The 27,410-nt window shown below is 53.2% G+C and overlaps 1 protein-coding gene across 3 annotated transcripts; it reads right to left on the reverse strand.

Annotated features, from left to right (window-relative positions):
* Positions 1-2,271: 2,271 nt before the first annotated feature.
* Positions 2,272-20,695, reverse strand: L3MBTL1 (L3MBTL histone methyl-lysine binding protein 1). 3 transcript variants are annotated; one of them, XM_054723960.1, is made up of 20 exons: positions 20,560-20,695; positions 20,151-20,389; positions 19,670-19,811; positions 19,252-19,402; positions 18,985-19,114; positions 18,218-18,302; positions 17,655-17,743; positions 17,035-17,139; positions 15,955-16,090; positions 15,538-15,629; positions 14,039-14,190; positions 13,240-13,316; positions 12,610-12,695; positions 12,306-12,416; positions 11,700-11,814; positions 10,778-10,877; positions 10,416-10,613; positions 10,276-10,325; positions 7,123-7,280; positions 2,272-2,423 (listed from the first exon to the last, which is right to left on the reverse strand). In XM_054723960.1, exons 1-20 carry the CDS (start codon positions 20,693-20,695, stop codon positions 2,289-2,291), a joined length of 2,487 nt encoding a protein of 828 aa, XP_054579935.1. In that variant the 3' UTR covers positions 2,272-2,288. The 3 variants fall into 3 exon arrangements, with proteins under 3 accessions (XP_054579935.1, XP_054579937.1, XP_054579936.1); XM_054723962.1 differs by lacking the exons at positions 20,151-20,389; positions 20,560-20,695 and adding an exon at positions 6,642-6,704 and having other exon boundaries at positions 19,670-19,796; XM_054723961.1 differs by lacking the exons at positions 20,151-20,389; positions 20,560-20,695 and adding an exon at positions 6,642-6,704 and having other exon boundaries at positions 10,416-10,640; positions 19,670-19,796.
* Between the last annotated feature and the right edge of the window lie 6,715 nt (positions 20,696-27,410).

A 27,410-nucleotide genomic window follows, 5' to 3' on the forward strand; every position in this document is an offset into this window, starting at 1 on the left:
AGAAAGGTCCTCCCTTGCCTAGGCCAGAGCTGGGCGAGGCTGCCAGGCCAAAGTGTAAGTGGTACCTCTGCTGGAGAGCTGGGCAGAGGTCACATGGCACTGGGCACCGGCGCCAACTCCCTCCCTTCAATGCCCTCCCAGGTCAAGGTGCAATGATCTCATTTGGGGACAGGATGGGGGTGAAAGGGAGGTAGTAGGGTGGACAGGAGGCAGATTTCTTTCTCCTTTTTTATGATTTGGTTTCTTTCCAAAGATTTTGACATTGGTGCACAAAGTGCTGAGGCCTCAAAGTTCGGAGGCCTGGGGGCCCTTTTCCTCGAGGCCCTTGGTCCAGCCTGCCTTTCTGGTAGGCAGGTATTAAGAGTGTGGTTAGTAAATCCACATGGCAAAGCCATCCCAGCCCCGCTCAACTGTGTGGACTTGCTGCCTTCTCCTCACACCACAAAGCCAGTGAGCATCTCTGCCAAAGAACGGGTGAGTTTTGCCACCACTTAAGCAACCAAGATAGAGAGGCTCTTGGCCAATGGGGACACGAATGCGACCTCTGTAAACCCAACCCTCAGGCCCGTCCGCGTTCCTCCCTGGGAGGTGGTGCTTAGAGCTGCCTCTTAGGGCTGGAAGGGAAGGAGCATGTAGTCCTGTGGGAGCTCAGCTGGGGGCTGAATGGCTGCCCGAGCAAAGCTGTCTGGTCCCTTGTGAGAGAGGGTCCCCTACTGGGCAGGGACAGGAAATCAACTGAACTTTGGGTTTCTCTCTTATATGGGAACGATAAAGCTTCATATTGTAACAGGAATAGCCCTTGACATTTTCCCAACACTGAGCCTCACATCTCCCTGTCAAACACTTCTGAGTGCGCCACACACACACACACACACACACACACACCACACGCACGCACACACGCACCTCCCATGGCTGGCAGAGCAGTCTGGGGAAGGCCCAGCTCAGCCCCTGCTCCCCACCTCCGTGTGGGGCCTGCTCCCAGGCTTCAGGTTTGGCAGTGGCTCAGTGGCGGCTAGGCCCCCACTTGTACAGAAAGATCAAAGTCCCAGAGTCCCAGCAGGCCCCCCACTGCAACACTGATGGAGAGGGGCAAGAAAGGCTTAAAGGACTCAGAGAGCTCAAAGATAGAATTCACTTTCCCAACTCCCAACTTCAAGTCCTCTTTGTAAAACTCAAGAGCAGGGCATGTGAGGGACAGGTTGAGGTGATGTTACAGGGTGTGTGTGTGTGTGTGTGTGTGTGTGTGTGTGTGTACTAGAACTAGACAGAGTGCTACATGCCCATGCCAGGAGGCCTGGCATGCATGCTCCCCTGACTCCCGCCATGGGCAACACCTTAGCTGAGACCCATGGCTGCCAGCTTTGGGAGCCACTATGCCTGGTGGAGCTGCCCATCTGACCTAAGATTGACCGAGACTGTCTGACGTACTCTTGGGCTGGCCTTGGCTACCTAGCCATTCAGGTTGCCTCCTCCCATACCTGACACACTGGGGAACACCCATGGAACCTTAACCCTGCTGCAGAGGTGAAATGCTCTGACCACCCGCTCTGCTGGAAACAGGACTAGGCGTGGAACACTAACAATGCCAAGTGGTCCAGAGCTGGACACGTTTAAGAAGGCATTTGGGCTCAGAATCCCTCACTTCTGGGTAAAGTGGAGAAAGGCAGCCCAGACTCCCATTGGATCCTATGAAAACATGTGTCTGAGGCGCACCCACTTAAAGGGAGGAGCCAATGGGGTCTGGCTGTGCCAAGTGGGGGCACTGACCAGAAAACTGGGCAGCAGAATGAGGGCGGCAAAACCAAAAGACAGAGGGGGGTGGTGCCTTCTGAGTAAATATGTTTGTGGCAGGGTCACTTGGTAGGAGGAAAGGAGACAAGGAAAGAAAAGCACAGAGATGCCGAAAAGGGCCTCTGGCTCTCCCAGACTGTTCTAAATTGCAAACAAAAAGAAGCTTTGGTGATAAAACAAGTTGGCTAGAGATGTGGGCTGCCACAAGCAGGGTACCCCCTGACCCACTCCATCAGTAATGCTCCCCCAGCCATGTCACACCCTCACTGCTATGCCTGGTGGCAGATGAGTTCCAGGACTCCATCCTGCCCGGGGCTCCTCTGCTCCCATGTACCTTGAAGGAAGCAGCCCTGGAGAGAAGAGCAACCACCCCTGGTCAGATACAGAGCGTAGTGGGGGCACAGGTGGGGTATGAGGAAATCAGGTTAGGAAGGAAGCATCAGGTGCAGAGGGAGGCCCGGCTGGGGTTGGAGGAGGGCCCAGCCCTGAGCCAGTCACTTTAAGGTGTCATCGGCGTTTTTGAACATGAGAATGGCGTTATAGATCTTCAAGGCTGGACCCAGCTTGACGCTCATGATCTTCACAATGTCCGCCTGTGTCAGCAAAAGGAAGGCCTCGCCATCAATCATCTGAGGGTTGGGGGAGGGAAGTGGAAATCGGAGAAGGTGGAGAGGGTCATGGGGAAGGAGTGAAGGAAGGTGGGCATATGCATGGTGAGGGGGAAGGGGAGAAGGAAAATTGGCGTAAAGGATATATGGGGGGAAGGAAAGGAGGAGGGAGAGGGAAAGAAGAAGGAAAAGGAGAAAGGACAAGGGAGGGAGAAAGGAAAAAAGGAAGATAGCAATGGGGACAGAGAAGGAAAGAAAGACATCCGCTGGTGTTCCATGTTCACACACACACTCACACTCACACACTCTTTCTGCTGACAGATCTGGACTTCAGTGTGTATTTGCATAATGTTTTCTGAGTCTTCAGTGACAGTGGCTTCAAAAAACTGCTATTGCTGCCCTAGTCGGTTTGGTTCAGTGGTTAAAGCGCAGGCCTGCAGACCAAAGGGTCCTGGGTTCGATTCCAGTCAAGGGCATGTGCCTCGGTTGCAGGCTCCTCCCCAGCCCAGGCCCTGCAGGAGGCAACCAATCGATGTGTTTCTCTCACATCGATATTTCTCTCTGTCTTTCCTTCTCTCTTCCACTCTCTCTGAAAATCAATGGAAGAATATCCTCAGGTAGAAATTAAAACAACAACAACTACAAAACCTGCTATTGCTGTCCCCACATTAACCCACTGGTCAGTCTCAGTGCAGCTAACAGACATGCGGGCATTCCGATCAATGCATCACAGTATTACCCATGAGCTCTGAGAGAGAGAGAGAGAGCTTGAGATTTCATCTAAATCTCACCAAGCCTTTGTTTCTAACTTCCAGTTTATAGGAAATACACGGGATGTTGCAACAAGTTGAATGACACTGTAAGGAAGCAATGAGACAACCCAGGGCACCGTCTGCAAGACTTTTTCCGGGGGTTCCTGTGCCTCGCTTGGAGATTTCTCACGACTGTAACTGCTGAGGTTGACTCTAGGTTCTTCACAGCAAAGGCTGGAGCTTGTTGACTAGTAGTTTGGGACTATGTCAGGGGACAACGGAGTTACTCAAGAACATACAAGATGTTGTATGTGTGCTGATGTACATGGAGAGTTTTCAGCCATAATCTCGGAAATGGTCATATTTGACCTTGAAGATAGAGGAATTCAACAGGAAAATGAATAAAATGAGCCAAATGCAATGATCCACCCTAAGCAATAGCCCGAGGGCTGTGGATAGGACCAGGGAATTTCCCCAGGTTGGGGTAACCTGGAAAGATCCTTAGAGAGCCACACATGGGATGTTCAACAGAGGCCAAGCTAAAATCTAATCAGCTGATGAGGAGACTTCTATGCTATCACAACGGAGAGGCATGGTCCCCAGGAACCCAAGAAAGAGGGACGCTCAGGGAGCAGGAAGTTGCCCGTGTTTATCCAGCTGCACAGTCAGCAGAGTCTGTTGACCCCTCTCTGTCCTGCCCCCTCCTCTGAGCACCCATTACACCTGGCACACACCTCCCTCGGAGTCCTAACCACAGACTACCAGAAGCAGCAGTTTACCATTCATCTTGACCGGTGTCCCTGAGTGTCCTGGCTGCATCCGTTCGGCCAGAGAAAACCCACTCCCTGGGAAGACTGATGCCGTGGACCGGACCTTGGAGAAGGCAATCCTCAGCCCCCACCAAGGTCTACACTGAGACTGTATTGGGTACTGTCGGTCCACCAGCACCCCTCCCTGCTCTGGCCATTGCTGTTTTGTATCACAGAACATGCTGAACCGAGACACGCAGCAGATGTTCCCAGACAGATAACCCTTCTTCCAACAAGGGGACAATGCGAAGCCCAGCATGAGCTAGAGGATAAAATTCTTGGGTGGCTCAGCAGCTGGCTGAACAACTGTACTCAGAGAGTGTTCGTTTATGACCGGTTGTCACCTAATGGAAGATCTCTAATGGACGCCACATGGTTCTGCTCTGTTTTATCAACACGTGTGGTGAAGACTTGGCTTCAATTAACACAGAAGGCTTAGTTATCAAATGTACAAGTTGCAGCCCAGCTGGGGTGACTCATTAATTGAGCGTCAACCCATGCACCAGGAGGTTGCCGGTTCAATCCCCAGTCAGGGGCGTACAGGAGGCAGCCAATGGATGTTGATGTTTCTCTCTCATTGATGTTTCTATCTTGCTCCCTCTCTCTCTCAAATCATTACACACATATTTTAAAAATGTACAAGTTGTATGAGGCTGGAAAGGCTTATTAATATCAGAGATGACAGAGTTAAGATTTAAAACAGTGAGATCATGAAACCAATATGATAACATTTAATAGGGAGAAATGTGAAGTCTTTCATTAGATTAATTTAAAAAAAGCCAGTGGTACAGGTAACACACTGGAAACTTTGGTTTGATTATAATGGATAATTGATATAAAAGCACTTGGGGACTTTCATGAACTCAAAACTGGTGTGATGTGGCTATAATAAAGCTAGTGCAATCTTAAGTTTTGCTCACAAAAATATAGGGTTCAAATCAAGGGGGAGAGAAGATGTCCGTTAACTGTGGGATATTCATAAAATGGAGCACTGCGTGGCAATAAAAATGAACAAACTAAGGGCCTGCACAAGACCATGAACGAACCTCAAAAGCATCACACTGAGTGAAAAGGGACAGACAAAAAAGAGTATGTGCTGTACGATTCCATTTATATGGCGTTCAAGGGCAGGCAAAGCTAACCTGTGGTGCTGGGTGGGAGGTTGCCGTGAGGTTGGGGACTGATGAAAGGGGCCGAGAAAGAACTGTCTGGTGTGACGGGAATGCTTCATCTCTGGTCTGAAGTATGGGGTTCAGAGTGTACACATTTCACAAAGCTGTGGGTGTGCACTTTTACGATGGGTGCCTTTCTCTCGGTGTATAGTTGATCTCCGTGTACACACATCTACATGTCAGCTCATCAACTGTGACAAATGCCCCGCTCTGCTGAGCGATGCCGATGAAGCGGGAGGCTGTGCACGTGGGCAGGGGGCACATGGGTAATCTCTGCACTGTCTTCTCAATTTTGTTGTGAACCTGAAACTGCTCTAAAGTAAGAACGTCTTTTTAAAAACAGAAACCGAAGCCATCTGGAGGAGCAGCCCAGGTGTGGTGTTGTTCAGAGAGCGTCTGAAACACAGGTGCAGCCCTGGACACACCCATTACGACAAGAAGATCACAACCCAGAAGGAAAGGACCCAGAATGGGGAGGAGCGAGGGAGCCCCACCAAACTAGGGTCTGAGGAAGAACCTGGCTGGTGGGCTGGATGGAGATTCTCCTGGGAGAGGGGGCAGACTTCTCTCTCCTGGGCCTCACCTGGAGGAGGCACTAGGGGAGCAGAGACCACACTTCCTGGGTGAAGGGGATGTGTGCATTCTTTGGAAGGAAGACCTAAACAAACTCAAAGGCCCCTGCCAGTTTCAAACTCTACAGATTGGAGAGACATGATAAAGTTCTTCATTTAAGGATGACTGCACATTCAAAGTCAGAACAACCATTGACTGAAGCCCCACTGTATCAGTTATTCTTGTAGAGTGATATGATTTACATATTACTCTATAATATTATATATAATATTAATATATATGACTCTTACAATAATATAATAGCATATATACTAGGGTATAACTATACTAGACATTCTGATACAACGATCCACTCATCATTTCCAATGCTCACAGTGGCCTTGAAAGGTAGACATCATTATATCTATTTTTATCTCAATTTTACACAGAAGAAGATGCAGGTTCAGGGACAGTGAAAAGCTCAAATTGGCAGAACTGGGATTCAAACCCAACTGTCTGCAAAGCTAGCATTCTTTTATCTACAACTTGCTGCTTCTTACCTCTGGGGAGCTTTGGGGTCTTGGTTTTAAGTGTATGTTAGGATCCCTGCAGTAAATGGCAATACCTGTGCCGTCAGGTATTAAAATGCACTTGAATTAACCAGCTAAAGATGCGTTTGGAGAACAAAAGATGGGGCAGAGGGCAGAGGGGTGGATGGAACCTGGTCTCCAGGATCCTCCTTCCTTCCTGGGATTGTCTGGATACAGAGGGTTCCCATGCTGGGCCACGGTCCATACCAGATTTTTCCCAGAGGTGTGGCTATGACTACTCTCCCGCAGGTGTGACAACAGAGGACCTTCCTTATCTGGGGGCAGCACTAGTGGGGACACCTGCTTCCTGCCTCTCAGTGGGTGCTCTTTCTCTGTCCCCACTCTGCACTTGCACCTTACTTACCTCATCTTTGAAGAGTCGTGCTTGGTCCTCACAACCTGTCAGGGTCTGAACGAAGCCGAAGACCTTGGAAATCAAAGAAGACATGTTGCCTGTTGTCAAGGATACAGGGGCTTGGGAGACAGCAGGGAGGTGGCTTATATGGCCTTGGCACCTTCTGGGCTGTGACTGTGTTGCTTTTTCTTATCCACCTAAGAGGATCCTTGCATCTCTGTGCTACTGGGCATGTGAGGCTCAGCCTGCCTCTCCCACTAGATTTCCAGGTGGGCTAGTAGCCGGCCCCTCTCCCCATCCACCAGGATGGGCCATGAAACAGTCTCTCCGTCAGTCCCCGCTGGGCAGCTAGGAGGGTCTGTGGACTTGAGGGATGAGCAGGAGATAGTGTCAGGGGCAGCTTCCAGCTCTGCCCGGGAAGGCCTCCCGAACGAGGGTGTCCGGGTGAGAGGGCAGAGTAGGGGAGGGGAGGAGGGGCCGAGCTCCTCACCTCATCGATGGTCCACTTGGCCACTGTCGAGGCCGAGATGCCCGCCACTCCCGGCAGGAGCTTGCAGTGCTGCTCCCAGCACACTGAGAGGGGCCGGTCAGGGTGGGCCGACAGGGATGACATGAAGAAGGACTGGTGGATGACATCGGTCGTTAGTGCTGGAAAGCAGAGGCAGAGGCTGGCAGGCCGACGCTGAGGACTAACCTGGCCCCAGGAGCCGGCCTGTACCCACGCCACTCAAGAGGACCATGCCCCTTCTGATATAGCCTTGCAGAGCCAAGAGGGTGGTCCAGATCTGACTCATCTGGGCTCCCTCCTTCCGGGAAAGTGGGTTCCTTGCTAAACAGACTCTCAGGTCAGCTGTTTGGAACGACCTCCTCCCCAACCCCCACCCCTCTGAGGCTGCACCCTGGGGCCCTGCAAGGAGGCTTTCTCAGAGCTGCTGCAGCATCCTGGTCCCCTTCTAGAGATCCCTTGCATCCAAGGGGTGGACATCCCAGCAAGAATCTCGTTCTGTTTGTCCTCCCTTCCCTAAGTCCTTTTGGGCCCTCACTAACTTGCTCTTGAATCCTGGGCAAGTCACATAACATGGGCCTCAGTTTCCCAGCCTGTAAATGAACAGGTTGGGCAAGGAAATCTCGGTGGTTTCCTCTTGTTCTCTCAAACACTGACACTCAGGGGGCTGGGAGGGCCCTACCAGCAGGGAGAGCACAGCTGAGCCCTGTCCTTGGCAGGCAGCCTTCACCTCGGAGCTGTTTGCCAGAGAACCCTGGAGCCCACACTGAAGAGGTCTACCCGTGGATGTGTGAGAAGCCTCCGGAACGAAATCCAGAGTGACCGACCCGTGTCCCGTCTGTGAGAGAGCCAGCTGGTAGGACAAGGGAGCCCTGCACAGAGGTCCGAGGCCTGCGCCCTGTCCTCGGTTCTGTCCCTGGAGGGCTATAGCCTCAGGCTCTGGGAAGACTGAACTTCCCTAGTCCTCAGGACACTTCTGGAAAGAACGTAGGCACTCGCCCTCTGGTGGTCAGAACGTGGCCCTGCAATGGAAGCCGACCAGGTTTACCACTGAAGGTGGAAGAGGTACCTCTGCAGTCCCACCCCCAAAAGTCCTCACTCTGAGACCCTCCTCACTCAGGCCTGAGGCTGCAGGAATCGCCTTCGGTCTTCACCCAGAGGAAACAGTAGGGAACAACACCAGGAGGGAATCAGGCAAGAGATCAGGACACACAAGAATTCCAGCAGGTTATGCGACCATCTCGTTTAAGTCTCCCACCACCTTTTGAGATTGGCACTGTTATCATCAGCATTTTACAGACGAGGCAACTGCGGTTCAGAGAGGTGGCATCACCTGTTCAGGGTTTCGCAGCAGGTGAAAGGCAGTCTGACGTCAGTACTGCCCAGGTTCAGAGACTGTTCCTGAAGCACTCGAATAGGTTGGGTCCTGCCCAGACATTGTGTGATGAACCAGGTGATTGTTCATGGTCTCCTCTTGACGTAAAACCATGTGCAACTCAACTGAGGCAAGATCCCCAGTGTCCCTGTTGTGTATCAGCCCTTGCTACTGGTCAAAGATGTGACACGAATTCATCACACAACGGAGGGTGCAGTCCCTTTGTGCCTCCCCTTGGAGCGTGCTATGGGCTGAACTGCGTCTCCCCAAATTCATATGTTAAAACTCTAGCCCCCAGTACCTCAGAATGTGGCTGTAATTGGAGAAAGGGCCTTTAAAGAGGTGATTAGGTAGGGTGGACTCTAATCCAATCTGAGTAGTGCTCTTATAAGAAAAAGAAATTTGGACACACAGAAAGATGGCGGGGGGGGGGGGGGATGGGGAGGATACAGGCACAGAGGAAAGACCATGTGAGGACACAGCGAGAAGGCAGACATCTTCAAGGCAAGGAGAGGCCTCCGAAGAAACCAAACCCTCCACTCTTTGATCTTGGACTTTTAGCCTCCAGAAGTGTGAGAAAATAAATTTCCGTTGTTTAAGCCACCCCCTCTGTGGTGCTTGGTTATGACAGCCAAGCTAAGGCAAAGGGGTTGGGAAGGGGACTAACGTTTAGGTTAGGTGCTTTGTGTCTATTACATCAGCAGCACATAGCAGAACTCAGACCCGAGTTTGAATCCCAGCTCTGCTCCTGACAAGGCAAATGACCTCAGGCAAACGACTTCTCTCTCTGAGCCTCTCATTTCTCTTCTCTCAGAAGGAGAGAATCCTATCCACAGCACAGGACGCTTGTGAGAGTCAGCGACCACAGTATATGGAAAGCACCTGAAACAGTGCTCAGCCTAAGAGTGTTCAGTAAACCCTAACAGTAACCACTATTATTGCAGGTAGCTGACATGTGAAAGGCAGTTTTCATGTTTTGTTTTTTTTTCTTTTCTTTTAAACATTTATTTATTTTTAGAGAGAGAGAGAGATGGATTTGTTGTTCCAAACATGCATTCATTGGTTGCTTCTTGTGTGTGCCCTGACTGAGGATCGAACCCACAACCTTGGCGTATCGGGACGATGCTCTAACCAACTGCGATACCCTGCCAGGGCAGTTATATTCATGTTTTCAAATGAGGAAACTGTGGCTCAGAGATGTTCAGTGACTTGTTCAAGGTCACACAGCTAGACAGTGACAAGCCATGGCTTCCCTCCAAGAGAGGTTCTGTGCCTTTCCCACAGATTCCCAGCAAAGCTGTGGGTGAAATGGGCCTGGAACCTGTGGTCATTCGAGGCCCCATCCTGTACTCTTGCCACTGCTCCATGCTCCCCAAGTATCTCAAACGAAGAGATACAACCACCTTTCCAGCTTCTCCTTCTCTCTCTCTCTCTTTTTTATAAAGGACTATTTATTATTTTTTATTTTTTTAAGTATGTTTTTATTGATTTCAGAGAGAGGGAGATGGAGAGGGAGAGAGATAGAAACATCAATGATGAGAGAGAATCATTGATTGGCTGCCTCCTACACACCCCCTAGTGGGGATCAAGCCTGCAACCCAGGCATATGCCTTGACCTGGAATCGAACCATGACCTCCTGGTTCATGGGTCGATGCTCAACCACTTAGCCACACCGGCCAGACCAGCTTCTCCTTCTCTGTAAACATCCCACCAATTGCAAACACTCTGTGGAGGACGTGGGGGTAAATGACCCTGGACTTACTCGCGAAATCTTCTTGTGTGATCTTCTGATACTTTGGAGGGCGCCCAGTCCTGGAGAGAGAGGGACCAGGTCCATGGCAGGGAATCAGTGCCTGGCCTTGCCCAAGAGGACAAGAGGCCCTGCACCCTTGCCCTCCGCACCGGCCATGATGGCGAGGCTTCTTCCTTAGGGAGAAGCCCGAGAGGTTCCTCTTACGGGCCGAGGCCTCTGAGTCGGACAGCTCCACTTTCAGCCGGTTCTGGTTTCTCTCAGCCAGGGGGCACCCCGAGAGGCAATGGTGAGCTGTGAACTTGCCTGTGATGTGGCCGGACCCGTCACAACCAGGCGTGGGGCACTTCCTGGGGAAGAAGAAGGCGTAAGTTAGGCTGAACCTGCTTGTTCCCATGAGCCCTTTCCAAGCCTGGCCCCATTCAGAGAGGGTCTTTAGTGAGCGCTGACTGGCCACTCACAGACCCTCTCTGAGCGGTGTCTGAGGGTCTCTCAGCAGGAGCCCTGCCCTCACCGGTGGTGGAAGCTGTACTTAGAGGTCCTCGCGTGCGGCAGGCCCCGGTAGCTGAGAGGGGGACAGCTCTCAGGGGAGGCAGAGCCGAGCTCTCTGGGATCTGGAGGGGCAGGAAGAAGAGTCAGCATAAGGTCCTGGGGTGGGGGTGGGGGTGGGATGAACGGAGAGCAGGGAAGTCAGCCCTGGGAACTAGTTCCCCAGGTAGAAGGGCCCCGAGCCAGGCTGTGACACCACTTCCTGCTACTGGATATCTACCTCTCTGTAGGGAATGAGGGGTTTGGCTCTCATATACTTTGGTGAAACCTGCAGGCCATGCCCTCTGCCTCCTCGGGGGGAGTATCCAACGCAGAGCTGGGTGGGCACAGCTGTACTTAAGAGCCATGTCAGGCAGACTGACATTATTCTCTGTTTCCCTGTTTCATCCCCTAGACTTGGGTAACTTTTTTTAGGCTCTGCCCATGCTTGGAGAGCAATCGAGAAGGATCAACACCCCATGTGAGACAGATGTGGCGGCAGCAGGGAAATAGGGCTGGGGGGGTGGGGCGGGGGGATCCTGAGGGTGAGAACTGAGCAGTCCAATGATCTGACCTCTAACCCTGCCTGTAAGGGCCCAGATTTTATTTAACAGAGCCAGCATTTCCTTAGCAAACGCCATGCATGCTCTGTGTGGCCCCTAAGCACATCTCCAAGTGAGTTTCCCTTCACACCTCAATACCCCAAACCCAACAACGGGGGAAGCCAGAGGACTGCTTAGTATAGCAGAAAGCCCTGGGGCAGGGAGGGTGCGAGGTCTCAGAGCTCACAGAGGCCTCCAGAGTCCTGTGTGTCAGACCTGGGCATGCTACCAAAGCGGGGGGTGTAGGAGCTCGGGGTGGGGCTGGACATCAGTAGGAAAGGACCAGCGTGCCCTAGGGGTACACACGGAGAGGAGGCTGCAGGGGATGCCCTGTCTTGGAGCACCAGCCGGCGGGGTGGATGTCCGGGTGGTCGGCATCAATCCAGAAGTCAAAGGCATGACTCCAGCCATCGAAGTGGAGCTGGGGAGGAAAGGCCCTGGGAAGTCAGGCATTCCTCGCGGAGCCCCGCTCAGCCGGGAGGTCCTGCAGGCTCCAGGAGGCTCTCCCCGTCCCCGGAGCCTGTCAGAAGCAAGATCCTCGATGGGAAGAACCAAGGGGCCAACCCCACAATAACCGGTCTTGGCCGTCACGTGTCCCAAGGGCTTCATCATTAAATTATGGGCATCTCCCATCAATCCTTACATAGATCTAAGGATTATTAGGCCCATTTTATAGACGAGAGTGCTAAGGCTCAGAGAGGGGAAATGACTTGCTCAGGCACACAAAAGTAAGTCACAGGTGAGGCTAGAATGAGACCCAAGATCTTCAGCCTCAAATTTAGAGCTCTCTTCTCCACAACGTGCAGCCTCCCTTATGCCTGGCTCATGCCATGCCCTTGACCTCGAATGAATCTACAGAATTCCTGCCCAATCGGCCTGTTCACTTCCCCAGCCCAAGGGTCCCAGAGCCACCTTTATCCGATGGTCCTCCACATCCTCCACACTGGCCACACGGATCAGGGATGGGTTCCTGCGGTCCACGGCCTCCAGCTTCATGTTAACAAGGAAGCCGTGTGGGGGTCGCTGCAAGGGGACAGCAGCCTTCAGGCCGAGGCCCAGGACAGCAGTGCTGAGATCCCCAAGAAGGGAGTCCAAGAGCTGTGCCTGGAAAATGGGCGGGGGGGGCGGGGCGGTGGTGGTGCAGAGGCACATCCTAGCTGCCCAAGGGCTCCACGACTGCCTGAGCTCAGCTCTGGGGGCAGGAGAGCCAACTCACCACCTTGAAGGCCCAGGTGGGCACAGCAGAGGTCCCAGTTTCCTCCAGATATTTCTCCCAACAGAAGCTATCAGGGTCTGGGTAGTCTGGAGAGAGGAAGACAGCAACGTCTAGGCCCCCAGGCGTACTGGGAGAGCTCTCTGCCCCCAAGGAGAACCAGGAGCATGAAAGAGACAGAGGCCCATGGAGGACAATCTACCCCCGCATCACCACGGCCAGCTCCTTGCGGGAGCTCCGGAGGCAGAGGGGTGCTAGCAAGCACATCACCCCCTCCCCGTTTACAGGGCTGTCTGGGAACCCTGGCTCCCATTCCTCTCCACTGCCCTGCGGCTCCGGCCCCAGCCCAGCCCCCTCTGAACCTCTGTTGTATGTGGGCCCATGCAATTCTCTGAAAGGGAAGGGAACACTTTCTTCAGTCTGGAATCCTGCACCCTTGTTGTCGGGGAAGGAGTGTCACTTAACTTTCTTCCCTTAAACCTTCATACAGTCGGGGTTTGACAGGACTTTCCTAAAATTAAAGGGTTCTCTACAGGCATAGAAGCTGAGGCTCCTGGGGGTACTGGTATAGGACCTGGGGAGAGGGGTGTGGGGCCAGGCCCAGGCTAGGGTGTGCTCAGGCTGCACGGTCACCTTGTGGAGGTGTGAGGGGCTTTCCTTGCTTCTGGCACCAGCCAACCGGGTGGATGTAGGGGCTGCTGGGATCACACCTGAAACCCAAGAATATATTTCACTGTCCCAAGTGAAACTTGGAGGCCCTGAGCCTGCTGCCCACAACAGCATGGCGTCAGGGTGCACCCTAATTGTACTTCTTAGTGAGAGTGAGACAGATGGCTGGTGAGCAAGTCAGAAAACTGTAGCATTAACTGAAAGCTCTAACCCCGCCATCTTATCTAAGAGCAAATCATGAATCACAGGGGTCTACTCATCTTAACCTTGGTATTTCTAGATGATACATCTCATATTGCCTATGGCTATGGCCAGTGTGGCTCAGTGATTATAGCACCATCCCATGCACCGAAGGGTCATGGGTTCAGTTCCCAGTCAGGGCACATACAGGAGGCAACTGATCAATGTTTCTCCCTCTCTTCCTCTTCCTTCCTCTCTCTCTAAAAAGTTAATAAAAAAGCATATCTAAGAGGCATTCTAGCATTCTTAGAAGAGAGCAACTTTATGAAACATGCACTTAATATTTTCTAAAGTCTTAACAACAAAAGACCATATCTTCGAATGAGGATTAAAAATATATATATTGCATGTGTTTCTTATGATATACACAGATCAAATCCACAGGACAACCAATTATCCCCCTAAATGAATAGGAATGCTAGGGCTGAGCAGGGGCTACATGGTGTCTAAGTTTTCAAAGTCTTGCCTCCCACCCGCTGCCATCCCCTCACCACCCCTGGCCAGGTCTGGGCCCTCCCACTACCAGTAGTCGTAAGTATCGTCCCAGTTGTCAAAGTGCACGAGGAAGCGGCTGTCCACCACGTCGGTCACACTGGCCACACAGACGAGGGATGGGTTCATACGGTCCACAGCCTCCAGCTTCATGCCCACCTGGAAGCCCAGGGGTGGGGAACTCTGGGGGCAAGAAGAGGGGCTGCCACGGCCAGGCCAGGCAGGCTAGTGCTAGCCTGGAGGCCACTGGCAAGGGAAGGAGTGGGCTCCCTAAGAGCCATGCTGGGGTTAGGGGGTGGGATAAACAGGCAGAATCGTAATCCCCAGCCCAGAGTCACTCAGGAACTTCTGGCCCCCAAGGTGCATTCAGAGGAAGCCGCATAATGGCAGAAGATGGTGACTGGCAGAAGATGGTGACTGGCAGGAAGGTACACGTTCACCCAAAGCGTACCAGGTGGAGCGCAGCCTGCCCTACCCAACGAGACAGCTGTCATCACCCACCTTTGATAAGTCAGATAACCTGCCCAGGACCACAGTGCCAATCAATGGTGGGGCCAGGATGGAAAAAGTTTGACTTACAAGTCTGCATCCCCTCTCACAAGAGCGGGTAGAACCCCACCAGTCACTTGGGCACCTGCAGGTATGGTCCCTGGGCTGGACTGGAGGTGCGGGGTAACTGCCTGAATGGCATGGCAGGGTCCTGGGCTTTTGATATAGTGATATTTTTAATGGGGGTCCCCTATATCTCTCAGACCATTTGCTTGGGATTAGGAGATACGTGAACTGCTGGGTAAAGCTGCCAGCTGCCTTGAACAGAGAAAAAGACAAGGTCGAGTTGTTGAGACTAAATAGGAGAGCCTTGATGTATGGCAAAAGGCTGGGAAAGGCAGCTCCCAGGACGGAGGCTCGGACCGCACACCAAAAACTACAGAGCAAACCAAAGCAAGAAACAAGCACGGTGCCTGGCCCGTGTGGCTCAGTGGTTGAACATCGACCCATGAACCAGGAGGTCACGGTTCGATTCCCTGTCAGGGCACATGCCTGGGTGGTGGGCTCGATCCTCACTGGGGGATGTGTAGCCAATCACAGCCAATCAATGATTCTCTCTCATCATTGATGTTTCTATCTTTCTCTCCCTTTCCCTTCCTCTCTGAAATAAATAAAAATATGTTTGAAAGAGAGAGAGAGAGAGAGAGAGGGAGAGAGAGAGAGAGAGAGAGAGAGAGAGAGAGAGAGAGAGAGAGACATGCACAGTGACATCTCAGAGCCCAGCCAGAGGCAGTGTGCGGGGGCCTCCGAGGGGACGTACGGAGAAGAGGCTTTCTGTAGAGGGAACTGGGGAGAACCTATGCCCAGCTTCTCCCTCTGGCCTTGGCCTGCCTGGCGTGCCCCTCCCGCTTGGTGGGAGAGACCAGAACAGAGCTGAGAGCACTGGAAGGTGAGCTCTCCTCGGGTCAGTCAGATACCCTGGGTCAGCTGCCGTGACGCTGTCCCCGGGGCAGGTGTCCACTCTGGCTCAGGGGCACTCACGTGGCTTTGGCTCACAAACAGGTGCTTGGGGGCAGCCTGAGCTCTTGTGCTGCGCAGGTACTGACTCCAGCTGAACTCCTCCTCCTTGTAACCTAGGCCCCGCGTGGGGACGAACAGAGCGCCGTGCAGACAGAGGCTGGGCCGCGGCCAGGGCACCCCACACTGAAGCAGCAGAATCGGGCAGGCCTGAGGACCCCACAGCCCTCAAGAACCTGCCCAGGGACCCACGGCTGAAGCAGGATACCTTCGGGTGGACACTCAAAGGGCACGGGCACAGCAGAACCCTGGGGCCACGTCAGAGCAGGAGGTGGTGGAGAGAGGCTGGCTGTGCAATGGGGGAGGGAAGGGAGCCCACAGGGGAGAAGGGATGGGCCTGAGGGCCACTGCCTCAGTGTGACCAACCTAGCTGGGCCTTACCTTTGGGGGGCTGCAGCTTGTGCCCAGTCTTCTCAAACCAGCCAGCAGGGTGGATGTCAGGGGAGTTGGCATTGATCCAGAAGTCATGGCACTCAGAATACCCATCAAAATGCAGTCGGAGACGATAGCCACACACCTGGCCCCATGAGGGGGAATCACAGGGACCCTAAGGCCAAGCAGACACCCACTCCCTTGCCGTCACCTCTCCTGCCCAGCCTGGTCACCTCGGGGGCTCTAATGCTAGCAGGCTCCCCACCTCCCTTCACTCCCAGGTTTCCGCCTATCCTGAACCTTGTGCCATACCCTCCTGCAGTGAGGAAAGTTCATGTACTTGTGAGCTCTGAATTCTGGGTACAAGATAGGCACATCCGGTGGCATCCTCCTGCCCTTTAAGACCTAGACAGACCCCATGGGCACCTACCAGGGCTCAGGCTTGCTCAGGGCCCCCCTGGCCTTTCTTTCTGCTTCTTCTCTCACTGCTCCCCAGTCGCACACTCTGCTCTGGCCTCACTGAGCGAATGGCAGCTCCTTGAACACACGGCCTGTTTCAGCTCCTTGAACACACGGCCTGTTTCATACCCCAGAGCCCTTGCTCACTTCGTTCCTTTTGCCCGGGACACCCTAACCATTCACAGCTCGTCTCTCACGGCTCAGCAGAGGAGCCCCTTCCTCGGTGAAGCTTCTCCTGCCCCCTCGGGGCCTCTCTGCTCACGCCGGTCCCACACCTGAGGGGTGTCACTGATATGTTTACCTGGCTGATTCCCACACCACTGTGGGCTCCTAGACGACAAGCACCTTGTTGGAGTCATGCCAGCGCCCCTGCCCTTGGGATCTCCTCCAGTTCGCCCAGCACTGACGTATACACCCACTTAGTACCATCAGCACCCTCACACTTCATCTGGTTTTTGTTCATTTTTCGTCTTTCTATGTGTGCCACCTTAATCCCCCACTAGGCTGTGTGTTTTCTGGGGGCAGGAGAGTGTCTCCCTCATCTGAGCCCGAGCCCTGGATGCCCCTGGCAGGCTCCACCAGTCTATCCTGAGAGACACCATCAGAACGGTGGTGCGAGCCTCGGCTCACCTCGGCCACGGTGAGGATGAAGTACATGGATGGGTGCTGAGGGTCGATGCCTTCCAACTTCATGCCCAATCTGAAGCCATTCTTGTTATGAGTGACCGCCTGGTACTGTCAACGCACAGATTGGAGAGGACCCAGCTTCCATCCAGCCTTATCCTTGCCTAGTGGGCTTGGGGTGAAGGAGCTGCCTTTAGGCCCCACCCGCCGGTACTACCAAAGGGATAACTTATTTGGGGGTCTTTAGTGCAGGGATTCAGAGGGGGACAGAATAGCGCCCAGGTCCCTTGAAAAATGTGTGTTGAGTCAGGGCTGGACTTAAGGGTTCTCTCTCTTCCAAGTCATTTAATTATCAATGTAGAGAATTGAGTAGAAGGCACCAGAATTCAAAAGGCTGCAGGCCCAGTGACGGGTGAGCCTGGTTCCACCTCCCAATTTCTTCCCACCCTGGACATCCCTTATTGTGGGCTCTTCTCTACTCTGGGTTCCCAACCAGCCTCTCCCCTTTCCATTCTGACATCCCTTTAAGAGTTGTCAGACACAGAAAACACCAGAAGGCCTGAGTTGGGTGGTGAGTCCTCGACTGGGAATACAAGCATTTCCTAGGCGGAAGTTGTCCCACTCACGTCCTGGAAGAGGCTGACCGGGGCAGTGATGGCCTTCTGCTCCTCAAGGTAAGACTCCCAGCACCAGCCTTCCTTCTTCTCCCCTGACGCTGTGCACAGGAGACACAGGCTGACATGGGACAGTGGGGATGGTCATGGAGAAGGCCTGAGGGCCAGAGCTGGCTATGAACGAACTTTGTTCCATTTTTCTTAGAACCAGAGGGTCAGAATGGGGGCCAAAACAGCAAGGTCAGACCAGTGACGGGTACAGACTTGCTCATACCACCGAAGGAAAGCAATGCCATGTGATACTCAAGTCTTTGGCCACTGAGCCTGGCAGTGAGGCCTACTCACAACGGGATAGAGGCTAAACAAACAGATGAGATAACCCCAACAGAGAACACACACATACTAATTCACAAACCATAAACATCGTTTTTTTTCTCATACCCTCTCACACACACTAACTGATGCTTACCTATATATGTACAACAGCCCATCACAACTGTAACCTACACTCCCAGCCTCACGCCTCCAAATGCGCGTCCACACAACACCTGACTATATATCCACAGGCCACATACCAGGCTGGCTGCCGTTCCACTCCTCACTTTCTGGAATGCTGGCAGGGAGCTGTCCCTCTGGATCCTTTCTTTCTTCTCGCTTCTCCTGTGGAAGGCAAGCCTGATCCCAGCTTCCTGTCCTCATGAATTTGACAGAAGCCCCAGTCGCTATTCCCGGCCCCTCCTGGCTCTCTGGCCACATGGTGTTTTGCCCCAAACAGGTGGAATTGCTCCTAGGCCACCAGAAGGAATGCAGCTCCAGCAGACAACCTCCTACCCCTTGGACACAGAACCCCATGAACACCCCCCTCACCACCACCACCACCAGCTCCACAACCGGACTGTAATTCACCTCATGCCCAGGGAGGGGAACAGGGCACAAACGCCTGCCTGTGCGGATTCTGACTGCCCACTGGGACTCTCATGCTGTTTCTTCCAGATTCTCTGCAACTAGAGCCCTGTGCTCCCTGGCCTCTGGCCTAGGGACTGGGCTCCCGTGACGGAGCTCTCCACCTATCCACTCAGCTCTCCTGGGTGCCGGTGCATGGGAGTGTGTTTTAGCCCAGGCACTAGACCGAGGTGGGAGCTCCAGAAAAGCAGCAGAGCGATTTATTCATTCCCCTCCAGCCAGGTACAGGACCTGACTCAGGCTGAGACCCTAAAATATGATGAGTGAGTCATTAAGTGTCTTCTCTGGCCCGGTCCCATGACCTGGCTTGATGGAGAGGATAGTGGGATTGAGGGATAGCCTCTGGCCTCCCCGTTCCCTCCCACTGTCCTCTTCCTACCAGGGCATCTGGCTCCGACTCCTCTGATGGGCTGTGGTACTCCCTGTACTTCCTCTTCTTCACGGGTTTGAGGAGCTCAGAAGTGCTGGTGTAGTATTTCTGCCCCGAGGAGTTCTCCACTATGACTGACCTGCGGGAGGGGCGGCCTGAAGGAAAGAACCACGGGCCCAGCGGGCACCACCCAGCCCCTCTCCGAAGCCATAAGCAGAAATGGTACTTAGGGGGCCCCAAAGCGGAGCAAGTGGAGGGGTAAGCCCGGTGCCTTACCGCTCCTGGAACAGCGGCGGGCAGCCATCCCTGGAGGAGCCAGGATCTGGACGGGAGCCTTGCTGAGGCTCACACGCCTGGCACTGACAGGTGGCACCGTTCTCTGGGGGGTCTCGCGGGGGATCTCCTGGAGGGTCCTGGGGGAGGTCCGCTGTGGGGGCCAAAGGGGCCTCAGGCCCTCCACCCCATCCCAGCCACACCCAGGCTCCTCCCACTTCGGAGCCCACGTCCCCCAGGCCCTGGCCTTCCCCTTGGGGTCCTCCCTCCTCCGGCTCCTCTCCTGGCCACCGCCCCGCACCCCCCTCAAGCCTTCCCCACCTACGACCAGCCCCTGGGCGCACCTGCAGGAACCCGGCCTCGCCCCCCCGACCGTGGCTCCACCCGCGCAGGGGCCCCCCGCTCAGGCCTGGGCTCCTACCCGGCTGTTGGGTGCCCGCATCGCCGCCTCCCGCCGGCGCCTGGCCAGCTTCGTACTCGGCCACACCTTCCCGACGCAGCTCGGGGCTCGGGGGCTGCTCGGCTCCCACCATGTTCCGTGGCGCGTACTCCCTGAGCCGGCACTGGAGCGCGGTAGGGTCTCAGGACGGTGACTCGGTGATTCGGTCCCAGCTTTGGACCCACCTCCAGCCTCACGGTCCCTCTCCCACCGTCTCACCCAAGCCACGCCCCCAGCATCCCGCTGGGCCCCGCCCCACCCAAGCCACGCCCCCAGAGCCCACTCCCCACTCCCCACGTCTCTAGAACCCCGGGTGACTCCAAGCCAAGTCCCCAGTCCCTCCCTCAAAGCCCCACCCACTGAGTCCTACATCCCTGCCAGCTCCCCCCACTTTCCACCTCGGGTCCCCGCAAGCCCCATCCGCAGCTGAGGCTGGACCCCGCCAATCCCCAGAGACACTGACCCGCAGGCCGCCCCCAGGAGGCGGAGGCGGGGCCGGGGCCTCGGCCTCGGTCCACCCCAGCAGCCGCACTGTGCTGGCGCTGGAGCTGGCCGCCGGCCCTGCGCTCAACTGCGGCAGAACGGTGGCCATGACAGGCACGCTGCCGGGCACTCGCTGCGGGGCGCCCACATGGATCGGCTCCCGGGGGAAGCAGGACACATCCAGGGAGCTGCTGGGCAGGCCAAGGGTGGCAGAGCTGGCTGTGAACAGATACCCAATCAGACGCCACGCAGGTGAGCCTGGTGGCTCTACCCCCAAGATCGCCATGCATGTGTAGGCAGGTGAAAAGTACCATCTCCTCCCCAGGATCCACACCTGCTTGGGCAGGCATGGGGATGCTCCTCCTCCCAAGACCCCTGGCTTGGCCCACCTGGAATGATGAAGGCAGTAGTGGGCAGGTGAGGGCCAGAACCTGGGCTGCCCCTGGCCACCAGGTGCACGCTGACCTCCCCTGGAGAGGGCCCCTTCAGAGTTCTCAGCATCTCCATTTCAGCATGCCCCTCCATCCTGGTAGGCCTACAACCAGAACACAGCCCCCAGGGTGATCAGGGAGGGAGAGGGCTTCTTTGAGGAGGAGGCCCAGCCTCAGAGAAAAGGGGGAGCCCCGAGGGGAGCAGGGTGTTTTAGGAACATAACATTACGTCTGACACCTGGCTGTAACCAGGTCACCCAGGTGAGGGCTCTGGCCAGGCCCTGCACTTCCCCTCATGTCGTAAGATGGGCATGTGTGACGGTGCTTTGTAAACTGTGACATACAGAACTGACTCTGGGGAGTATGTCTCAGGCCAAGGTTCTGTCTTCATGACAGAGCCCAGGCCAAGTCCAAACTCCATCTTTCTCAACCCCCACCTCCATCCCCAACAGAATCACTCCCTTCTCCATCTGGGACCTTGGAGCCCTCAAGCACCAGGTTCTCCCTCATTTGTACAGGTCCATTTCCCCAGGCGGTGGTCTTTCCTGATCATGTTCTTTTATGCCACCTGTCCACCACGCCCTCCCCAAGCACAGTGGGCACTCAAACATTTGTTGCATAGCCCTGGCCAGTAAGGCTCAGTTGGTTGGGTGTCATCCCATGTACCAAAAAAGGTTTTCTGTTGATTTCCCATCGGGGCACATGCCCCAGTTGTGGGCTTGATCCCCAGTGGGGGGCACGCAGGAGGTAGTCGACCGATGGTTGTCTCTCATCATTGATGTTTCCATCTCTCTCTCTCTCTCCCTTCCTCTCTGGAATCAATAAAAATATGTTTAAAAAACATAAAGAGGTGGTTGAACAGGTAAATATAGGGGAACAAAAGACCTAGTGACATAAATATACTTAATATCAATCATTACTTAACTCCTAAAATGTGTTAGCCACTGTCCTAGATGTCTTACCAACTCTGTCCAGTAGAATTTTCTGTGATGATGGGAATGTCCAACACAGTAGGCACTAGTTACATGTGGTTACTAAGCACTGAAAAGTGGCTGGTGTGACTTGAGAAATAGAATTTTTAATCTTACTTCATTTAAATTTAAATAAGTGGCCATAGTTATTGTATTGAAAAGCACAACTTTATACATATTTTAATTGCCTGTTGGCTCTGTCTTCAAACCACATCTCAAAGTCTGACCACTTTTCTCCATGTCCATTGCCACCATGCTAGTCCCACCCACCACCAGCTCTCCTTGGTTTTAGAAACTGCCTCCTAATCCATTTCCTGGTCTTTCTCTCCTGTCCCCCTGTAGTCTATTCTCCAGTAAGTGAGAGCTTTTAAAGTGTAGATCACATTATTTATTATCCAAAATTCTTCAATGGCTCTTCATTGCCCTTAAAATCGAATCAAAATGCTTTACCCTATAGAATCTAACCCGTCTTCCTCTCCACCTTCATCCTCCACCCTCTTCCCCAGGTCTCCACCCTGGACAGGATCTGGCTTCCTTCTATTGCTTGACATACCACTTTCGAGCCTTTGCCTTGGCTGTTCCCTCCACCTGGAATGCTCTTCCCAGAGATGTCTGCGTGGCTGCCTTCTTCCCACCCTCCAGGCCTCAGTTCAGGGGTCACCTCATCGGAAGAGGTCTTTCCCAACCTCTCAAAGTAGCAGCCCACCCCTCACCCTTTTTTACTGCTTATCTCATGACTGTGTTTATTCCCTTCATTATCATCAGTAATGATCTTCATTTACTTCTTTATGTTTGATCGGTCATCTCCACATAAATGTAAGCTCCATGAGGGCAAAGATGTTCTCTGTCTTGTTCACTTCTGCTTCCCTGGCACTTGGAATGGTGCCTGGCACACTTTAGGTACTCAACAAGTATGTGTGTTGGATTTCGGTAATTTCAACTTGTTAGTAAAAAAGTACGGTGTGGAGCTCTGGCCGGTTGCGCAGTGGTTAGAGCATCCATCCACCTGCGGACTGAAAGATCGCAGATTCCATTCCGTTCAAGGGCGCATACCTCGGTTTCAGGCTCCATCCCCAGCCGTGGTTGGGGCATGTGAGGGAGGAAACCAATCGATTTATCTCTCTCACATTGGTGTTTCTCTCTGTCTCTATCTCTCCCTTCCACTCTCTTAAAAATCAATGGAAAAAATATCCTTGGGTGAGGACTAAAAAACAAATAACACTGTGTTGATACTTGGTTGCTTTAAGGTGTTAGCAGTACTTGACAGTGGCTTCTGCATACAAATTAAAGGAAAGAATGTGAGCCAAATCTTTTTTTTTTTTTTTCAAGTAATGTAGCACTTATTTATTTTTTAAAAATGGTACAACTACTTTATTTTTATTTATTTATTTTTTAATCCTCACCCGAAGATATTTTTTCATTGATTTTTAGAGAGAGTGGAAGAGAGAAGGAAAGACAGAGAGAAATATTGATGTGAGAGAGACACATCGATTGGTTGCCTCCTGCATGAGCCCTGACCAGGGCCAGGGCCAGGGCCAGGGAGGAGCCTGCAACCGAGGTACATGCCCTTGACCGAAATCGAACCCAGGACCGGAATCAGTCCACAGGCCCATGCTTTATCCACTGAGCCAAACCGGCTAGGGCTGAGCCTAGTCTTAAGACAGAGTTAAGACAGTTTGAATCTCAGTTCTACTACGTAATACCTATTACTCTGAGTAAGTAGCTTACCCTCTCTAAGCTCAGTTTCCTCATGTGTAAAATGAACCTGGTAAGAGTATCTACCTAAAGGGCTTTGATTAAGATTAAATGGGGAAAAAAAATCTGTGAAATCTTGATAGCAGAAGGCCTTCAACAAATACCAATCCACTTCCTTTTAACAGAAATTCCAGGGAACTTGGTAGCTTCTGGCTAATAACACGGAAGCTGCTTGCTTGCAAAATCAGCTTACAATGGTTGCTATCTCTCCCACCCTCCCTCCTGATGTTCTTTTGAATTTATTTTCCAGCATTTCCTTCCTAAAACAGAGTCCATCCTCCACATTATAGAGTGTATACTCAGGTAGGCAAAGGCAAGATATGTAACCTGATTAAGTAAGGCAACATTCAAACCAAGGTCTGTTTCCCCTTTTATATTTATAAAATAGAATTCCCTGAATTTCAATTCCAATTATTTTGCTTTGCACAGATGACATACTATTTGTACCATTTAAGTTCTTTTCAGTAGAGTCAATCTGTTTATGTAAAACATTGTCAGTCATTCAGAGTGACTGTGGTTACTCTTGAAAGAATTCCATTCTGTTTCCAACCTATCACATGCTTCAGGTCTACCCAGGGGAGGGACTGAGAGGACTGCCCTTCTGTTCAGGCTTGCAGCCTTTTCTCCAACGCACGCTGCAGGGCCAGCTAGGTGTCAGCACCATTCTGTGCTCTGGGAACACAATCTCCAATAAGACTAACTGCTCTCATGAAGCTTATATTCTAGAAATAAGGGATAACATTGAGGCTGGGGATAAAATTTGAAATTCATCATGAAGAGATGGCCTTGAAAACCTTAGGACAGAGAATAAAGAAAAAGGTGCGAGCCTTGGAGCACGCCAAAATTTATAGGATGGGAAGTGGATGCTCTAGCAAAAGAGACTTAGAAGGAATCTGCAATGTGGTGAGAAGGGATGCAGAAGAGTCTGGGCTTCTGGAGGACACGTGAGGCAATCTTTCAGGAAGGTGGAACTGCTCAGTGGTGTTGGATGCCACTGACAGATCAAGTCAGATGCGGGCAAAGAGCTGGCCATGTTAGCAATAAGGAGGTCATCAGAAACCTCAAGAACCACTTCAGAAGAGCTGTGGACACAAAAACCTGATCGGAGTGGGTTTTAAAGGGAAATTTTTTTTTTGAGAAATTTTTTTATGAAAAAAAAAATACAACAAAACAAGAAATTGTTGATCAGTTCAATATTTATTGAGCATCTACTATGTGCCAGACACTCTTCTAGACAATGCAGATTTACCAGTGAACAAAACAGACACCTCTGCCACAGAGTCTACATTCTAGTGGGGAAACTGACAATAAGGATTGGTCCTGTATGAAAATAGAGACAATGGGTCTAACAACTCTTTCAAGGGGTTGGAATGTGAAGGAGAGCATGGAAATGGTATTTGGAGAGTGATGTGGTCTCAAGGAAGAGTTTGTTTGTTTTGCTTTTAAAAACAGGAAATGTTACAGCATGTTTGTAGCTGATGAAAATGAACCTACCGAGAAGAAGAAATGGACCGTGTAGGAGAAAAAGAATAATTCTAGAAGACAAGCCCTTGCATGTGCAGGAGGGAGAGGATCACCCTGTGCACCTGTGTGTTGGGACCCATTGCATGTGGTTGTGGGCTCTTGGCTAGCAGCACCTACTATTTCTATGGTCTTTCTCCCTAACTAGACAATTGGCTTTTCTGAAGCCTGGAACTGCCTTCTCTATTACTTGAATTCACCCCTCCTTTACCGCTACCACCCCTCTACTGGAAGCTTACACAACATTTTCATAAGCAACACCCCACTAGATCCACACAGCAGCACAACTGGTCTGATGTGGCTCCCAGGCCTGAGCCAGGTGCAAGGAATCCGTCCACTCCCACCCCTGCAGTTGGGTCACACGTTCAGAACCTCACTTCTGTGGCTTCTGCACCTGCTGTTCCTTCCGCTTGGAACCTTTCCCATCTTTCCGGAAAATTCCTAATCATCCTTCAAGATGCAGCTTGAGTGACTCCCAGAATCCACCCCCAAAACAAAGTTAATCACTCTCTCTCCTGTGTTCCACTCCACCACAGTCTATGCATTAACTTCTCCGTCTCCCCCAGACACAGAACAAAGCACCTGGTGTGCAGAGAACTTGACCCAGAGATTGCACTCCACAAGCAGTCACTGAGTGACGGAATCACAGAGGTGGGAGTAAAGGCTGGTCAATAACATAAGAAACAAATGGTACTGAAATACATAAATGGCTTAGCCATTCTCGCCTTAGGGACTAGAACACTATTTCCTCCTTCTGTGCTGCTCAGAGGCTGGGGGAGGAGGGGATAAAGTGGGAGGTCCCAGCTCCGTGAAAGCTGTCACTGATAGCCCTCAGCTGTCAGCTTCTCTGGGAATTGCCCTCAGCCAGGGGAGCTGCCCCGCCAAGGGCCCTCTCCTGGGAGCGCCTATCCAGTAGATAGTTGGTATCAGTTATAAAGGCCCGGCACTCTTGACTCATTTGGAACACCTTTGCAAGGCCATCTCCGCTCCAGAGCTTCCCTTGGGACAGGCTGAGCCTCTGTGGAGTCTACACAGGCAGTTCAACTTTGCCCAATCACCCTCCTGGAGGGGTGATATTTCCAAGGGCACCCCAATAAACCTACATTCAAGCCTCCCTCTCAGAGTCTGTTTCCAGGGAACCTGACCTAAAACAATCGTTGGATCCCCAGCGCAGAGCTGTGTCTGGCACATAGCAGATGCTCAAGAAATACTTACTGAATAAATGTGCTGTGTGTATTTTTTTCTTGGTCTCTCTGTCGGCCAAGGTTCCCCCACATTTTGCCTCTCAAGGCCTCCTCGTATACAACAGACGCTCAATAAATGCCCTCGCTCTAGGTGTTGGGGGTTGGGAGCTAGGGCCTAGACAGATATAACTCCCCCCCCCCCCCAACACACACACACACACACACACACACACACACACACACACACGCGGCCGGACGCCGGGGAGGGGGAGGGAAGGGAAGGGATGGGAGCGGGTTCCAGGGTGGGAGCCGTCGCCCGCCTTCCATCCAGTCCTCCCGGGATTAGTAGAGCCGGCGGCGGGCCGGGCGGTCACTGATCCGTGAGCCTCGCAGAACGATTACTTTTTAAAACGCCAAAATGGCGGAATTCTTTTTATTCTTTCCCTCTACGGCAGAAAACTATAATTACCCAATTTTTCCGTTATAAAAATCGGAAATGAACGGAAGGGAAGAAAAAGTTTGCCAGATGACCCATTTCCCAAGAAAACCCAAACCCCGCCCTCTACTACAGCCTTCCATTAATGAAAAACTCTTAATTCACTGTGTTTCTCTAGAAACGAAGCCTCCTCTCTCCCGACCTGCAGGTCGTGGCCCGCAGCAGCACGGCGGACCCCCCCAGCCCCGCCCCGCAGGGCCCGCCGCTCTCTGCCCAGACCGCCTTCAGCTCCCGCCCTCCCGAGCCTCCGCCTCAGCCCGCGGAGCCGCACAGCGGGGCAGGAGCCGCACCGCGGGGCCGCAGACCGGGGCGGTCGCTGTGCGGGGCGGGGCCGGGTTGCGCGGCAGTCCCGCACCCCGGGTCCGAGCCCACTGGCCTGCGATCTCCCTACCTGCGAGGCCAGCCAGCGGCCGCCCAGCGCCGAACTACGGTCGGAGCCCAGCCCGGCACGCGCCTGCGCGCACGGGGGGACGGGCCCGCCTCCCTGCAGGACGCGGGGTGCGGACCGCGCGCGGCGCAGGTTTGGGGGGCGTGGGGCCCGCGCGTTCGGCAGCGCCCGCGCCCTCTGCTTGCCTTCCTGCGCGGCCAGGCCGCGTGGGCCCCAAGTCCCTTCCCCTCTGGCGCCGGACTGCTGCGCGGGCGAGGCGGCTGGAGAGTCTTTCTGTCACCCACAGCCTGCAGCGCCCGGGGGGCGCACGCACCACCGAGCTGGAAGAGAGAGCCCCCAGGCTGAGAGGGGGGCGAAAGAAGCCGAGGCTGCACTCCAGCAAGCACCCCGGCCGGTCGCTGCGCTGTCCGACGCCTTTCCACCGCTCCTGCCCCCCACCTGCAGAAGGGGAGCCAAGGAGCACCCGTGAAGGCCCCAGGAGAGGCGAAGGACTG

Source organism: Eptesicus fuscus, chromosome 12 (genome assembly GCF_027574615.1).
Source record: "Eptesicus fuscus isolate TK198812 chromosome 12, DD_ASM_mEF_20220401, whole genome shotgun sequence".
NCBI classification, from domain to species: domain Eukaryota; kingdom Metazoa; phylum Chordata; class Mammalia; order Chiroptera; family Vespertilionidae; genus Eptesicus; species Eptesicus fuscus.